This window comes from Oxyura jamaicensis, chromosome 17 (genome assembly GCF_011077185.1).
Source record: "Oxyura jamaicensis isolate SHBP4307 breed ruddy duck chromosome 17, BPBGC_Ojam_1.0, whole genome shotgun sequence".
Lineage (NCBI taxonomy): Eukaryota > Metazoa > Chordata > Aves > Anseriformes > Anatidae > Oxyura > Oxyura jamaicensis.
Genome location: NC_048909.1, coordinates 10,152,354 through 10,167,405, shown reverse-complemented (window position 1 = coordinate 10,167,405; position 15,052 = coordinate 10,152,354). Strand labels below are relative to the sequence as shown.

The following is a 15,052-nucleotide window of genomic DNA, read 5'->3' as shown; positions in this document are numbered from 1 at the left end:
CACTTCTCAGTCTTCATCACTGCATCTTTTTCCTTCCCTGTTTGGAACTCACTGAAGGTTTCTGCTTTCGGAGCTGGACAGAGCCATCTGTCTGATCCGGATCTAACTTTTCTTTCTGAAAGGCTGTTTTCCTTGGTTTTCTTTAGGTATTTGTTTGCTTGTAGGGCTGATGACTGTGATAGTTAGGTGGCCTCAGATTTAATGTTTTTTGTTGGTGGTAAGATTGACTAGTAAAGATGCACTTGTAAATTCTAGTCATATTTTTCAGTTCTCACTGAAAACACAACTGGAAGTAAGTGTTAAATTCATATATTTATGAGGTCTCAAATCTAAAATTGGAATGAAAAGTCATCTAATAATTATATTAGTCAAAATTTTGCCACTGAATGTCAACATTTTTGTTAAATACTATAATTGCAAATCTACTGTAAAATGACATCTCTACAAACGGGAAGGTGAATTGGGCTTGGTTTATATGGAATCTACTATCACCATACACAAGTATTTGATTAACTTGAGAAAAACAGTGGTAATACCTCAGGAATGTGTTTCATTTTATTAAGAAATAGCATTCAAAAAGTGTTGTGCTTTAAATATAAAGCATCTTATTTTGTTCTGCTTTGAGCATCACTTACCTGAAATTTCCAATTCAGACATTCTACTCTAGTGATACTTTCCACAGAGGTGTGAGTGGGGGCCAACATCCACAATCTTATTAGTTTGTTTGTGCTGTTCTCGAAGAGCCGTTAAGATCTTACAGTGAGGCAAACAACCCTTAATTTTGAAAAATTGTTTAAAATCTTACAAAAGTCTTCCAGTCATAGTTGCCCTTAGCACCACGTACTTCTGATTCTAGTTTGTACTTTATCTTTTCCTCCTTTGCACAGTATTCATTTCTTTCCTTTAACTGGTTGCTAGCAGCTAGAATAAAGGAGAGCCATCTGGCATGGTTCAGGTTGCTGAACACCTTGTAATGTTGCATGTGGCATGCTTACAAAATGGGTAGGTGGATATGTAAGGCTTCAACAAGTCAATATCCAAGTGTTGAACATGTATGTTCTTAAACATTTTCTTGCTCTTTGAGTAAACAAATTTTCAAATGAAGAGTAATAAATATTTTGTGTTATATGAGAGAACATGGCTTTGGATCATACAGTGTGTACTGCTTTGAAGTTTGTAGTTATATCCTTTTTCATTTAAAGATAAATGCATATTTTTTTTATTATCCAACCATGCTTAAAAAAATACCGTCCTTCCCAAACCAATCCATTTGCAAGTTTCTAGAGGGTGTATACTCTTAAGTTTAATTTTTCAAAAGCAAACAAACAAAAAACCAACACAAAATGCACTTGCAGACAAATAAACCAAAACAATAAAACAAACAAACAACAAACCCACCAAAACTGGTGGTTTCCTCCAGTTTTCCTTCCTTCCTCTGCTGAAGGAGGAAATGTTACAGGTTCAATGACTTAGATTAGATACTTTCGATGTGGAGTATTAAGTTTTCAGCATTAAGTTTTTCCTTTTTATTCTCTTTATTTTCAGCTATGCAGTTAGCCAAGTTGGACAGAACTTTACATTTGTCCTTACAGACATTGACAGCAAACAGAGGTTTGGATTCTGTCGCTTATCTTCTGGGGCCAAGAGCTGCTTCTGTATCTTAAGGTAAGTCTATGGTTTAGCTTTTGGCTGACTCTGGGAAACAATGTTTGACTTTGTGTTGTTACACTGCAATTATGATTTCCGGCTGTTCGAAATTATTTTCCTATCTGGTCCTCAAAGTCACTGCTCTTCTGCAGAAGTGATGCAAAATATCTTGCACTTTGAGTTCCTCTATAGATAACTGTATTTGTTTGTAGTCAGTGTTCTTGAATTAACAATGTGGTAAAAAAAAAAAAAAAAAAAAAAAGAAGAAGAATATCTCTGCAGTAATTTGTTACGACATTGCATAACTGTAGCTGTTATCTTTAGCTGTCACAAGTGACCTTGTTAAGGCATTTTGTGGATATTTGTATATGCAAACTTTATTAACAAAGCATCTGTTGGTAGCTGGGGGAATGTCCTCCAAGCTGATGCTGTCCACATCCTAAAAGTTTGTGTGCACGAGCTTTACCCTGTCCTGTTGAGGGTTTTGTGGAGTTTATCATATACAGATGGCTGGTGGAAGTTGGAAACAATGCATTTCACATAGAACAGAATGTTCTGGATGACCTCCTATGGAGGAAGTTGTTGAAATACAGCCTGTGATTTTCTATTTACATTTGTTGCAAGAAATGATGCAAGCAAAATCGGGTTTCATATCTACCAATATATGAGTTCCATTAAGAACTTTTATGGAAATAAAGATTTCTACGTGACGTCTTGCCTATTACTATCATTTTGTTATGTATTATATTATTTCAACAAATTTAACAGTGATCCGCCTTCTGCTTTTTCAAGTTCATAAGAAACTGGAAGTTTTGGACCTAGGTTAAGGTAGTTGAGATCTAACTTATGAACTAGGTGACTGGAGTGTCTCAAGCAATCCCAAATGAGGACAATTTCCTCTTAGCGACTGTAGCCATCTGTCTCAGTTGTCTCTGGTTTGCCCTTCATGGGAGGGAATCCAGTGTATGAACAAGAACTTGTCTTTGGCCTGCAAGTACTGTGCGTTGCAAATGGCAGCGGGGGACCTTCTGCATATGTTTTATTGAAAATTATCCCTCTGGAGAGTTTTGGGGATAATGTTGCAAAATATAACAAGCTATCAAGTATGAGGACACTTCTCCCTTCATGGAGTTACATACAGCAATGCCATGGAATTGATTTTGGATTGATGTATTTAGTTTACGGTGAGTATGTCAGTGCCATTTGTGTTTGCAGTAGATAGGCAAAAATATCAACTGTTCGTTGTCAGCACTGCTCTGACAACGGGGACAGGGACCCGCTAACCAGGCGGTCACTGAAGAAGTCTAATATTTGGAGAAATTAGTGTTAAATCTACCAGAATTACTAATTAATTGTGTGGGAGGCAGGATGACAGGAGTTGTATCAGTATCGTTATTCTGTCTTTTCCCTAGTAGAGATTTCAACTACTGGTAGTGGTGGCAATCAGCAGTACAGACCACATCCTGAGGGTTGGAAGGTATTTCCGTAGCTGCTTCAGTGCAGCTGGGGAGCTGATTCACTGTCAGGTGTGAAGTGTCTGGTTACATAAAGTAACTTCTGCTGATTAATGACAAATCAAAGGGTAGACACCATTTAAAAAATAAATCTGAATGATCAGTATGAGTCCCTTCTTGATCTCTCCTGGATAAGAGTACTTTGCTGTCAGCTCCCTTATGTTAAGTGAATGCCAAGAAGAAATGGAGGAGTTATGTTGTAGTTAAATGCCTTCTGCTTCAACTCATAACCAAAATGGGGAAAAAAAAAGAAAAAAAAAAAAAAGAAAAAAAAAAGAAAAAACCACAATGCAGTTAGAGCAGCGGATCAATTGGGTCTCTTAACATCATCTATGTTTCCTCTTTCTTTTGCTTCCTCTACTTTCAGCTTCCCTGCCTGCTTCAGATAAGTTAATTTTAAGAACTTGTTGGCTAGATTGCTTAAATTTGTCCCACAAAACTGTGTCTGAGCTAAAGGTATTAAATTGCCTCAATGTACTTTACTGGAGATTGCTGGCAGCAATCTGATATTTGGACATGCTACGTCTCCACTGGATACTTGGTGGAAGACGGATGGCAGCAAGCTTTGAGTATTCCTTGTTATGCTCAGCAACAGTCTAAGAAGTAAGTGATACTGTTTGTCATCAGAGATAATACATGTTTATCAGCCAAAGCTTTTATGGGCCAGGCCATGGTGAGAGGCTTTGGAGGTGAAAAATCACTTCAGTTTTGGTTCGTCATTGAAGAGGAACAGGAAAAGGAAATTCTTTTCACTCAGCCTGTGCTTTAAAAATTTCAGCAGAGTTCTGGTAACAGTTGAAAGCTGAGACAATCCTCAGAATGCCAGAAGTCAAGGTCTGCACCTTGAGATTTAAAGTGATCCAGAGACTTTTTCATGGGGGTGCAAAGGAGCTCAATAGCAGTACAGTTATCCACGTCGATGTACCTTGTGTGGCCAGCAGAATTCCGCTTTACAGAATAAGTCTTGTGGCTATTTCAACCAGTACTGTTCAGAAAGCTGCTTTCAAGTTAGCTTTCATAATTGTTGCAAGAAATGGCAACTTAATTTGTCATACTATTTATATACTTCCGTAATTAGTTTTGTTCCTGCTGTGTACCACACAGATTTATGGAAATCTTTGATTGGTAAATTGAAAACTGCATTGCCTGGGTGTTCTAGGATTTTCTTTTATTGCAGAACCAACGACTCTGTCTCTCGTATTCCGTTTCCTTTTTTCCTCACTTGATTTCTAGCTAATCACAAAACTGCAGTGATCAAATAATGCGTGTAACACCGAGTTGTAGAGCTCTCTTATATGGAGCTCTCTGTAGTATAGGAGCTTCCTTTCTGCATTTCGGACAGCAGAGGGCATACAAAAGCACAGCAATTGTCGCAGATGATTTGGTGTGGTGGGGTTTTGTTTTTTGAGGTTCTAACCAGCGACGTGCCTTAGAAAAGCAAAACCACAAGATCATCTGCCACGCATCAAAATCTGGTTAACTTGGGGTTCTGTACTACCTTTTTCAATGTGATACCTTGCAAAACTTAAGATGTATTTTAAGATCTTTTCCTTTCTAAATGATGAATGCATAGTAAGTTGAGAGCTAGTGTCCAAGTTTGTCAAATGCAGAGTTAGAATTTGGTGGTTTTAATATCATAAGAAAATTTCAGTACCCGAAGATTTTTTTCTCTCTAAGATGTCCTTTAAGGGCTCCAGGATTTTGGCTCAAATAAAACTTTTTGGATATGCATTAAGATGCTGAAACTATTTTGTTTTTAGAGGTTTGCTTTACGCTAACTTTCGCATCAGATTTGGAATAGGCTTTTGAGGATGAACAATATAGATAGTTCTGAGTTAATTGAAGAGATGTAGTGTTCTATTAAAAAATAAATAAAACAATAGCAAGCACGAAGATGTTACCAAACTGTTGTTTCACATCACATTCTGAGATACCTTCTTCAACCCCTTATGCCTTAATCAGGTGTATCCCATGCTTTTGGTCTGGAATTTGAGTCTTGATGGTCTCAGATGTATAGAATTTGTTCCTGATTGCTATTTCATACTAATTGCAGTGTACTGAAAGATGACAAACATATTGATCTACTGGTATGATCTCAGGGGTAAGAAATAAAATAGCATAATTTTCTTTCTGCTTTCTGATATTCTTTAAGTATACAAATACTTCTTGATTCTTACAAATTTGCATGTTGAGGCTCTTAATTTTAATTTACTCATTGCTTTAATGTTAATCTTCTCTTACTAGCTTATTCATCTTTTCAAATGTCTGTCAGCCCTAGCTGTGCTAAAATTCTGCTGAAGCTGGCCTGTTATGTCAGGGATGTTGGTGTTCAGGCGCTCAGCCACTTCGTCTCTTCAGCTAACCCCTGAGATCTAGAACTCTAACAGCACAAACATTGATGGATTTAAAATTCTTGTGATGGGAAAGTAATATAAAAAACAATTTGTATTAGTATCGGTAAGTGTACCAAAAGTAGGGGAGTGTTTTATTGTACAGTCTGGTTTCTTGAAGGCTATGTTGAGAAAACTTTTGTTTATGGTCTGCTCGTAGAGGGGACAGCTAAAAACCTCATAGCTGAGATTACTTTGCCTTAGTATATTTCATAATGGTAATGTTGAGTGTGTGCTAACTATTTAAGTGTAAGTAGTAGTTTAAACATGTCAGTGTAATCATTTCAGTTTATGTAGCAATGGAACGATGACTCGGATAGCTCAATTTTTTTCACATAGCTAAAAAGCACACGTATGTACACCAAGCTGAGCTTCATATTAAACATGTACTTCTCTTACTGGAAATGTGTATTTGAGGTTTTAAAAAATAGTTTAGATATGAAATAGTATTTTCATATTGCATTAACTGAACTTTTGTAGTAAGTAGGTTTAAGGCCGAGTATAGTAATTTTATTCTAAACCATTCAGCAGAATAGTTTTGAAGTGAGGTCCTCGCTGTTACTTACTGTACTGTATGCTCCCTTATTTTTCAGTTAAGTTTCTAAGGCCAATAACATACAAAACTGAATTTAAAATACTCTGAAATAAAAAGGTGTTTAAAAAAAACCACCCACCCCACCACCAACACTTCTACAGTACAAAATACCAGTCATAATAAAACTGGTTTTAGTATTTTGGAAGACGTGTACCAGGTTGGGTAAAAGACTCGATTGTTAATCCAGACTGCATTATTGGTATGGCACAGTATCCAAATCTCTAAATTGTTTTATGCGCAATTCTTCGCTGGTTGTGTTTAAATGTATTTTCCAGGATGTCACTAAGCTTTTAAAACCTTACGGTTTATTAGTTCTTAAATGGTAAAGCTGGGCCGGATGTCCATCAGAGTTCTCCATTTCTGAAGAAGTCAAACCCAGAAAAGCTGGGGCAATGGGAAGTCCGTCTATGTGTACTTGTCCGTCTGTGCAGATAAATACGTTGCCTTGATAACGGTAGTTTCTGCACAAACATGATTTTGGTCAATCCTGTCTTTAATTTGAAATACTTATTTTTTCCAGATAATATAAAAACAGCCTTGGGAGGTGATAGGTAAATGGTGCCAGACCATAATAATGTCGGTTAATGACTTTTGTCTAGCTTCAAGTTTTGTTAAAGTGAAAAATAAGAAAACTTTGCATAGATTTGCTTTGGTTCACCAACTTACTGGGCGATAACCATGTGGAACTCTGATTTAAATTTTACTTAATTTGAAGTTTTCAGCGGGTATTCAGCTTTTGTACCCAAAATGAAAATCGTTCTTCTGAAGTGAAATGCAGAAACGTTTGTGTGGAAATCCCTTTTGGCCAAAATAGCTAAGCTCTGCACCACTCTTTTTCTAAGATAAAAAGAAATGAATCTATAATAGTTTGTGACAGATGGCAGAAAATGTAACTAACTGAATGTGATTCTGTATGGAGTTATTTGAGGTTTTTGGTGTGATTTGTTGTGAGTTCCTCTCCTCCCCCCTTCCCTTTCCTTTGATTGCAGTCTTTGTCCATTTATTCTTAGGATAGAATAAGATTTCTGAGCAGGGGCCTCTCTTGTGGTGCAAAGTGAGAATTGTTTTTAATTGAGCAGAAACATGTGGAAGGATCAGGAATATCTCAAGGGATTACAGAAAAATTCCAAATTTGTACTACTTACAGCTTGTGTTTAGAGCAGGGTCTGCTGGGAATAAATGTTAGTTAGTGTGACCTGTGACCTTAAAAACTGTTGACATGGATTTCAGCCAGAAACTAGCCACAGAACTCCTTTGTTAAGCTCATTCATAGCTCCTTGAAAACTCTAGTCAGTGAAAGTTGCCAGCTCAAATCTAAGGAAAGCAGAGCTCTTTTTTTCTCTCTCCCCCCCTCTTTTTTTTTTCTTCCCATGCTTTGGAAACAGTGGACGCCCCTTAACCAGCAAGACTTCTTTAATAGGACTGCATCGCCTAAACTTGATTGGAATTGACAGCTTCCTGGCTCAGGCTTGCCAACTGGCAGGGCATTGATGCATAGGGGACAAACAGCTTTAAGGGCCTGGATACTACTGTTTGTGTGTGTGCCTCCAAAGTGTAGCACGCTTCTGTTGTGATACCTTCTAATCTAAAGAAAAAATATCCCAAACCCATTACACTGCTTTTATTTCCATGTCTCTTTCAATTGTTTTGGGGGAAAGAAATTGAAGATTTGTGTGCTTTTGTTTTAAAAGAATTGCCATGTTGTCTTCTAGAACTCTCCCTTTCCACTGATCTGGCCAGAAGCCACAGGGGAATATTTATGCTTGAGGGGGAAAAAAATGACACCTTGATTTTTAGAATTTGACTGTGGTTTACACTGTCTTCTTATTTATTTTTTTAATGGCTGTATCATACTTAAAAAATCGTATTTACCCCACTATAAAATGGTTGAATTTACAAATCCTCCTCCTTGTGCATTCACTTCTTTACAAGTTTTTCCACTTAGTGGAATTTTTGTGCTCAGCTGATTCTGTAATACGATTCATTATCTGGTCTGCATGAAGGCTCACCTGATTTAAATTATATTTTGGAATTAAAATGTACTTTCACAACAATAAGTTATGTTGCTGCTACGTATGCGTCATGATAGAATAGGTACAAAATGGAATGCAGAAAGGAGAATACAGATTTTGCTTAATTGCAAGTTAAATAAAAGTAGGCAAAAAGAATAATCTCCATGAAGAATCATGGAGCAGATAGCAGGTAAACTAGGATTAGAGGCCCTTAAATGATCTGCAAGAAAACTTTATGCCATTTCTCTACAGTAGGGTAAAATCCCGTTAATTGAATGCCATGCACTTTTAAAACACCCAAATATTGCAATTTTGATTCAGGCTTGATTTACAATCAGAGGGTTGATTGTAAGAGTGCACACTTTGTGAGGTTGATGCATCTTCTGGAATAGCTTTTGTGGAGTTTTGCTTTTTAAAGGAAAAAATAGATGCAAATGTGAATCAACTTCGTTTCTCCCAAGGACAGGGCTACGTTAGCCATTAATAGTCGTATTGTTTTCTAGGGATGGAGAAGTGGGGGAGTGGAAGAAACTGGAAAGTGCTCTGCCCCTGCAGACCTCCTCTTCCTCTGAAGGCATGAGATTCTGGCCCTCTTGTTAATTTTTACCATCCCCTTTGAATTCCTGTGCTGCAGCCCCAGTCTGTGTAGCCTTGGGGGGCTGGACTTCCTACTGAACTCATTTCTGATCAGCTGAAACAATTTGAGTATTGCTGGATTCCCCCCATCTCCCAGAGCTGACTTTGCTGCCTTCCCACATGTGCCAGAGAGCATTTTGTTCGTGGTGCTGAGTCAGGCTGGAGTAATTCAGCTCAGCAAATGCTTGAGACTATAGAAATTCTTTACTAACCTATGGGAATTACTGGATATGCTAGAGAGGTTGTTCTTGTTGTGGTTCTGAAATGTTCTACAGCTCGTTGTGAAGCAGTATTCACATGTGAGTAAGGATGGGCATCCAATTCTCACATTACCTGGATGAAAGTTTGGAACATTAAAAAAGTACATATCTGGAATGAATGCTTTGACCTGTTGTTAATAGGAATTTTCTTCTGTGGAGGATACTGACCATCACAATACTTTACTAACAATTTCATGTTTTTCGCAGAAGGAGGAAGGGTGATCACTACATTTCTTCTTGTTAACTGAAAATTCTTACCTGAGTCACAGTTCCTTTGTGCATTTCTCCTTTGCATGCATACAAGTAGACTAATAGGAAGTCTATTTTGTATCTGAAAAGAAAGTAGTTAGTTCTTTTATTTATTTAATGCACAGCAGGACAAAAGACCTGCTGTCTAGCTGTGTGCTGCTTGGAGGGAGATACAACCTCGAACCACTGTTTAAGCTTTTGTTGTTTTCCCACTTGTGGGTTTTTCGTTTGTTTTTTGCCTGGTTACTATTCACAAGCACTGATTTCAACAGGAACAGATTGCTGTTATTTGTTCTTTTTTTTTTTTTTTTTTTCCTTGTAGTCTTACCATTGGTATATGTAGGCAACTCAGACTGTATTTTGAGAACCTTGGAATGAACTGGAAGGTGGAGAAGGGATCTAGCCTGGAGAGCAACGTGGCACCAGGACTGCTGGGTTCTGTACCCAGTGCAGAAAGCAGTGGTTTTTGTTTAAGGCCAGACAGATCCTTTTGTTCAAATGTGATTTAGAACAGGACATGGAAATGAGTTTGTGGGTTCTCTTCCATTAAAGTATCTGTCAGACAGATGTCACTTGGCCATTGCATTGGCCTAACTTTTATTAATAATCTGTATTTTCAGTACTTTGCTTTTTCATTTATTCAACAGTGTTCATACTTCGTTATGTTAAATGTAATAACTTTTGGAAGGTGGAAATGTAAATGTTCCAGATAAATGATCAATATACATTTAGAGTTCTTAAACTTTTCTTTGCAATCCTGTAACACCAAGGTAATCATTTAAACACCATTTTGAATTACTAGACACTTTGCAAAAGCAGATTGTACTTCCCAGTGTCCTTTTGTCCTTTTTCAAGTGCACAGTCATTTCTGGTTGTTCGGTGTCCTGAAGCAGCAGATTAGTATCATCGGTGAGTTCACGAATGGGCAATAAGCATTTAAGGTTGTCTTATTTCCATTTGGGTCTATGGCAATGCCGAGGTGATCTCAGACAAACAAGAAGATCCCTGTATTGAGAACATGGTGCAGAGGAAGGTGACAATTAAGTGAAGTTACTGGGGAAATGGAATTCCCCCTCTGTGGCTTTTCCAGACACTGAATGAGAGCTGCAAATAGAAGGAATCTAATAGAAAGGATTGAGTTCATGTTTCTTTTGGCATCTTCTCTTTCAATTGGGTAAAACAGATTTTACAGTATTTTACAGCAAGTATGTTGCAGGAGGTGAGTAAAGTCAAGACAATAAACATTAAGATGCTCAGCCAGTCTGTATGGAAGTATGTTTGGTGATTCCATCTTCTTCGTTGTCAGGAGGTCTAGAGCAACCTGCACCGTGAATGACAGCTGTGAAGAACAATAATCTCACTGAGAGGGGCTCTGGTAGCCACCTCTGACAGGTTGCTGTGTCTGGTGCTGCTTCTGCTGGCAATCTAGATTGTGAAATACCCCTTCCAGTAGAAGCTGTGACTCTGCTTAGCATCAGTTTACTTAACCAGGAATGAACTGTAGACGGGGAAGAAATAAGCTACGTCTGAAGTGCAAGCAGTAAAGTCAGGGTTTATTACTGAGTTGGTAGAAAAGGTTTAAGAGGAATGTGGATTTTCTCCTTGTGTACGGTTATTAGATAGAACATTTGACATCGTTTAGACTAGTTGCAATGAATGTGCAGTCTCATGACCATTGCCTTCAGTACTTTTATTCTGGTGAGCCGAGTAAAATATGTTTGGTGTGCTTTTTCTTGGTATGATTAGGTTACACTTTGTTCATTGCAACCTGTGTGAGATTAGTGCTTTTAGTGATCTTTTAGTGATTTATGATTTTTAAAAAAGAGTTTAGGTATTATCCATTTTTTTTGAAAGGAGAGGTAGAGAACTGATAATGAAACTAGATCTGCCTACAAGAGAGGAAGAATTTTTTTGCTGGTTTGAATGTTGTAATTACAAGTCCAGGCTGCAAGCAGTGTCTGTAGATAACCCCAGAGCAGTGAGATCCTTTGGCTTTATTTCTTTTTTGACTTATTTTATTTTATATATATGTTTTTTATGTGTATAAATAAATCTTTACCCTGATTCCTTTCCTTCGCCTTTTTGCTGTTAGGTTTCTGTATGGACACAGAAAAATATCACTGTCTAATTAAATAAGGAAAAAAGTCCAGTCTTTATTTTGTAAGGATTTACTGTAGTTGTATGTTGAATGAAATGATAATAAGGAAAAATCAATGTTTTGCTTCCATATGTATCTGTATGATACTTTTAAGCCTTCCAAAAAGATGTTTGATAATGGCTGCAAATGATACGAAACACTTTTTGGACAGTCTGTTTGGTCTTTGTGCTGTATCGACCCTGGAATCCCTGTACTTCTTAAAACGCTTCAGAGATGAAAGAAAATAGCAAACTGATTCTATTACACGTTGGCAAAGGCCACTAAAAGTACATGTATAAATCATGAGAAATTGGATCCCTCTGATTCAACAGTACAACAAAACTGTACCTAATAAAAATGTTGTTATTGAGCCTCTGTCTGCCTTCTTCATGGATTTTTTTTTTTTTTTTTTACATTTTCTTTTAGCGGTGGGTTCAACACATACCTTCAATGTAAGAGTTGAAGATGCAGACATTTCTTGGTGCCTTTTCACTTTCCTCATAGAGAAAAGAGAGTAAGACTTGGAGCTAAAGTCTGACCTGCTTTCACGGAAATTGCAAGCTATAGCTGTAGCAAAACAGTCAGACTTCCTCTTCTGTTTTTGAGAGGAAATTGATCTAAAGTGGCTTAGAAAATGAGAGAACTCCATGAATATGGTGTGTAGGGCTGGAAGGGGTCTCCAGTTGTTGTAGGCATTTTACTTTAATTTGACGTATTTCTAAAACAGTTTACATCTTAAAAGTTCAGGGTTTTTACTCCCACTGATTTGCTTAAGCAGACACTGGCTTTTATTTTCAGAATCCGTACGGAAATTACTTGTCAGAATCCGTACGGAAAAGTGATGAACCTACTAAAAAGAGAGCTTGACATCAATTAAATTTGGCTATCTGCTTTGTGTTTCTGTTCTGATACTGTTTCCAGTGTAGTTTTTCTAAACTTCCTGTAGTTTTTTCCTTATTGTCCTAACAAGTTTTACAAGATAGAGATGAGCTATTTTAAAATGAAGTTTCAAGAGGAATAAAATTTTATTATCTGCTCATTTGCTGCCTTTCATTTTCATTTCTCTCATTATACCTTTTCCAGACTCTCTTTTTTAGAGTCTGTAGGAGAGCCTGTAAGGCTACTTTAATGTCTCTTTTTGTTCGAGTGTCTTTAAGTTTTGAAGTGTCTCTAGAGTTATATTAGCTTTCTGAAAGGATTTTATCTGCAATATGAATAAACTGCACTTACTAGAACAGCCTTAAATGAAGAAGAGCATTTGATAATGCATTTTTTTTTTCTGTCTCCAAAAAATCTGTCATTAAAAAACTTCAATGGAAGTTTATTCCTTGTTTTTCGTGATCCTCTTATAGACGTGATTATTAATGCTCATTCAAAATTAATACGGTATATGTATTTTATAAGATTGTGCAGTCATCTATGTATATGTGCAGAATATATGCAAGCTGTATATAAATATTCTGTCTGTAAGCATCTGTCTAAAGAGGAGTGTCACAAACCAAGAGATGTCTTAAAGAATCCTGTTGATTCTACATGTGGATTGTATTTTCTTTTTTATTAATACGTCTGAAGTGTGCGTAGTATTTCACCTTCCTTGTCTCTTTGAAATTGTTTGCAACATCCTAGTAGTAGCTATAGAAATGCATTTTGTTGGTTTGAGTTTTAAGACTAACATTGAAAGGAGATGATTCCACTGCATTCCTAAATTTTTATTTTTAACTAGATTTAGTAATAAATAACAAGTCAATAGGGAATCTATAAAATGATACTGAGTGAAAAGCTTTGGAGTTTTGATTATGGTGTCAGTAGATCTGTTAGAAGCTTTGCTAGCTGAGCCTGAAACTTTAAAGCATTATCAAACTGGTTGAAATATTTTTTTGAAACTTAAATATGGTAGAACCGTGCTAGTCTACCCACCTCATCACAGACACAAACATGGCAAGCTCCATGTATGTGTTGACAGAAATGGACAGGTTTCGTATTAGTAGGCATCATTAGTCTTAAATATACTATAGCATGCTTACTACGTTAAAGGCTATTTATGTAGTTCATGGCAGCAAAACAAATCCATCCAGAAAAATGTACTTTCTTTTCCCAGGCTTTTTAAGCCTTTTTGTTTTATCTTTATGTACATTTCAAAAATGTTATTGATTTGCACTGGTTGCAAATCGTGGTTGCAAATGATGTGATGCTGCCATCTGTGATACTAATGGCAATAAGAAAAAGATTAAAGACAAAACGCTACAAGTGCTGAGCTCTGGATTTGTCTCTAATAACAAATACCCTGAAAGAGTTCAGGGTCTTTGTAGGTAAAGGAAGGACACTGGTTATATTACTTTCCAATGAATTTAGAGATGCCAAGGGTGAAAAGACTGGATCTCTTCTGCCTTGTCATGCACACCTGTGTTCTGGTTTCCCATTCAGCAGGGGCCCGTGCCTTGTGGTTGACCAGGGCATGTGGAGTCTTCGCTGCAGGTGCTTAATGCATGTGATCAGCTGCTGCTGGTGTTTGAAACAGAAGTTTCCCGTTTCTATCAGTTTTTCAGTTACCTTCCACTGGAAACAGCTATGATTTATACCCATCTATCAGGTTTGAGGTTTGATTTTTATTGCAAGAAAAAAAAATGCTATAAAATAGTATGAAATGTTAATGCCAACCAACCTGCCTGCTACCCCCACCCCCAGCCTGTCCCTTGTGAAAAGCCATACCCGATCTGGTCCGGTTGGGGCAGATACAGAAAAAATGAGCATCTGAGAAAAGACGTTGAAAGCATCAGGCCTAAGTTGTTTAGTATTAGGAAAAATGCCCCCCCCCCCCTTTTTTTTTACCTTTTTCGCTGAGCGACCTGGACAAACTGGGCTTGCTGGCTGATAATCGAATACATGAGCTGCACAACAGATGAGGTGTCTCCTGGGAAATACGTATCTTAGAAATAAGCATTAAAAGTAAGTTTTCCAGTCATCAACTCAGTCCCTTCTTGCAAATGGGAGGTTGCAAAGAATATTACTAAGAATACTTGATTTGGCTAGTGATTAGCCATTAGTTACCGTTCTTAGTGTTAATTTGTTGGAGAAAAAAATGTTTTGATGTAGTTTTTCCATGTATACATGTATATATACATCGTTGTTCTTAGTTGAAAGCTTAGATGTTTTCCTTTAACACTGGTGCTTGTTTCTCTACGTGTTGATTTTGGTAATGTGTCTAAGCTGTGCGTTCACACTAATTTTGCAGAGGGATAAAATCATACCACTTCTGAAGTTGGTAGCAGCCAGAAAGTACAGGGAGTTGTTTACAAAAGAGTCCCATCGATTCTCCTTTTCTGTGGAAGCATTCAAGCAGCAAGACCTGCACAGTCTGTTTGGCACAGTAGCTGCTCTCAGCTGGCCCTGTGCCCTCCTGCTGTTAGTCAGGGCAAAGGATGTGCCAGATCTCAGATTGTAACGGAGCAGAGCCTGCTTGCAAATCTGCTTGTAGTTAGCCTGGGGCCTTTTGGCAGCAGACTACAGCCGAATGATTTAGTTGCAATCCTTTTTCCTTAATATTTTCCATCTGGCCAACAATGACCTATAAAGGCAGACACAAAACAGAGTTTGAATTATGAGGAGCGTAAT

General features: G+C 37.4%; 1 protein-coding gene across 7 annotated transcripts in view; it reads left to right on the top strand.

The window, feature by feature from the left end:
- Positions 1-15,052, top strand: part of DENND1A (DENN domain containing 1A) — a 191,094-nt gene that overhangs the window by 53,649 nt on the left and 122,393 nt on the right. For 6 of the 7 annotated variants that reach the window (XR_004754946.1, XM_035341489.1, XM_035341487.1 and 3 more), the window contains exon 5: positions 1,546-1,665. Coding sequence is in view for 6 of the 7 variants with exons in the window: in XM_035341489.1 (XP_035197380.1) it covers positions 1,546-1,665 (120 nt within the window). In the remaining variant the exon portion in view is untranslated. The remainder of the gene's footprint in view (positions 1-1,545; positions 1,666-15,052) is intronic. The other variant, XM_035341491.1, reaches the window with a different exon arrangement.